The sequence below is a fragment of the Gallinula chloropus genome (genome assembly GCF_964237585.1).
Source record: "Gallinula chloropus genome assembly, chromosome: 3".
In the NCBI taxonomy this organism is placed as follows: domain Eukaryota; kingdom Metazoa; phylum Chordata; class Aves; order Gruiformes; family Rallidae; genus Gallinula; species Gallinula chloropus.
Window position 1 is genome coordinate 85,445,545 of NC_140087.1, and position 2,516 is coordinate 85,448,060.

The 2,516-nt window shown below is 60.1% G+C and overlaps 1 protein-coding gene across 1 annotated transcript; it reads left to right on the forward strand.

Annotated features, from left to right (window-relative positions):
- Positions 1–736: 736 nt before the first annotated feature.
- NKX2-2 (NK2 homeobox 2) lies at positions 737–1,930 on the forward strand (the record flags this gene model as incomplete). Its single annotated transcript, XM_084261305.1, has 2 exons — positions 737–995; positions 1,371–1,930. The coding sequence occupies 2 exons, from the start codon at positions 737–739 to the stop codon at positions 1,928–1,930; spliced, it is 819 nt and encodes a 272-aa protein (XP_084117431.1).
- Between the last annotated feature and the right edge of the window lie 586 nt (positions 1,931–2,516).

Sequence of the window (2,516 nt, forward strand, 5' to 3'; positions counted from 1 at the left end):
CGTTATACCACTCATCACCAATGGTGGAAGCTCGGAGCTCGCCCCAAACCCGCAATTTCACATCTGCAAACACTGTCTTCATCCACTTGACTTCCAAGACCCGCCCACACGTGGCCAACCTTTCCCGGGTTTAATGTATTTTTTTTCTCCCTCCTCTCGGCAGGTTCATGTGTGGGGACCAGCCTTATATGGACTGTTCGCTCCAGCAATGGCTCGTTTTTTTCAAGCGGCAGGCTCGGGTTCGGGGTGTTTAAGCAAGATCCAGAAGTGATTTTTTTTTCCCCCTTTTTTTTTTCCTCTCCTTTTTTTCTTTTTTTTTTTTTTGGTGGATTTTTTCCTCCTTTTTACTTTTTTTTTTTTTTTGGTGTATCTTTCCCCCTTTCCCCTGGAGTTACAAACTATTTCCGAAGCCAGCTGCTGCTCCCGCTCTCTGAATTTCCCCCGTGGCAGAACAAGCCCGCAGAAACCACCACGGCAGAGATCCATCCACCGGTGGGCTCCGCTCCTACTCTGGCATAAAACCCTTCGCTTATTTTTCTATATATCTTTTTTTTTTCCCTCGCTTTCTCACCCCCCCCCCCTTAATTGCCTCCTCCACGCGTGCCGCCGCCCCGCAGCCTCCCCCCCGGGCTGCCGTGTGCGCGGCGTTGCGCTCACCGCTCCGCGTGTGCGCCCGTGACACGGCGGATCGGCGAAGCTGCTCCTCCAACTTCCCTGCCCTAAATTTGGCCGGAACATGTCTCTGACCAACACAAAGACGGGCTTTTCGGTGAAGGACATTTTGGACCTCCCTGACACCAACGATGAGGACGGCTCCGCCGCGGAGGGCGGCGAGGAAGAGAGCGAGGCGCCGGAGCCGCCCAAGAAAGCGGGAGTTTTGGGACAAACCCCCTTGGATACTGTTCAGACGCTGCCTTTGAAGAACCCTTTCTATGATAATAGCGATAATCCCTACACGCGTTGGCTGGCGAGCGCCGAGGGCATCCAATACTCCCGTGAGTACCGCGCAGCGCCGCGGGGACGGGGACGGCGGCGGGGACGGGGCAGCCGCGCAGCCGAGCTGCCCCGCTCCCGCAGGGGCTTCCCGCGGGGGGCGGGAGCCGAGGGGAGGGGGGGCGGGGGGGGTGTTCGCCGCTCGCCACGGCTGGCCGAGCTCCGGACGGTGCCTCCATCCCCCCCCCCCCCCCCCCCAACCCCGCACCCCCACGGCGGGGGAGACCGGCGCTGGGCAGCGCGGTCGGGCGGCGGGAGGGATGCGGGGGGCGCGCAGCGCGGTGCACACCCCCTCCCCATCTTCCCCACACACCCCCCCCACACACATACACACCATTCCCCCGCTGACCGGGCGCTCTCGGCCGGACTCTCCGCAGTGCACGGGCTGACGGCCGGCGGCGGCGGCCAGGACCCTTCCGCCAAGTCACCGGAGCCGTCGGCCGACGAGTCGCCCGACAACGAGAAGGAAGCGGCGGGCGGCGGGGACGCGGGGAAGAAGAGGAAGAGAAGGGTGCTCTTCTCCAAGGCGCAGACCTACGAGCTGGAGCGGCGGTTCCGGCAGCAGCGGTACCTGTCGGCGCCCGAGCGGGAGCACCTGGCCAGCCTGATCCGCCTCACCCCCACCCAGGTGAAGATCTGGTTCCAGAACCACCGCTACAAGATGAAGCGGGCCCGGGCCGAGAAAGGTATGGAAGTGACTCCTCTCCCCTCCCCGCGGCGGGTGGCCGTGCCGGTCTTAGTCAGGGACGGCAAGCCCTGCCACACGCTCAAAGCTCAGGACTTGGCAGCCGCGACTTTCCAGACGGGAATCCCCTTCTCCGCCTATAGCGCCCAGTCTCTACAGCATATGCAATACAACGCCCAGTACAGCGCTACCAGCAACCCCCAGTACCCCACGGCACACCATTTGGTACAAGCTCAGCAATGGACTTGGTGAGGGCTGGAGGGGAGCGCGCACACACGCACACACTGCCCGCACCCCCGCACCCGCTCAGAAAGGAGGAAAACCAGGAAGGATGAGTAGAGGGAGAGAAGGAGACAGACTGATGCTCCAAAACTAAAATCAAAACTGCGGGGGAAGGAATGGAAAGGGAAACGCTATTATTATTATTATTATTGCTATTATTATTATTATTATGGGGGTTTTTCCCCTCTCCCGTTTCTTTTCCCCTCCATTTAATTTTTTTTTTTTCGGGGGGGGGGGGTTGTCTCAGTTTCATTTCGGGGGAAGCGGGGGGGAGGGGAAGGGAGGGGAGGTGTTTTTGTGCGTCATTGTTTACAGAATTTTTTGCGCCATTCAGAGTGGTCCTGTCTACCTACAACTAAAATAAAAGGGGGGGGTGGTCGTCACAGTTAAAAAAAAAAATAAAGAATAAAATCCCCCCCCCGCTGCTCCTGTGGTTTTGTGAGGGATGCGCGTGGCGCGGAGCGCCGCGGCCGCGCAGGGCACCCCGACACGGAGATCCCCATCGCCCCCCCCCCACCCCTTCCAGGGCAGTTTTCGGCCCCGTATACTCCCCGAC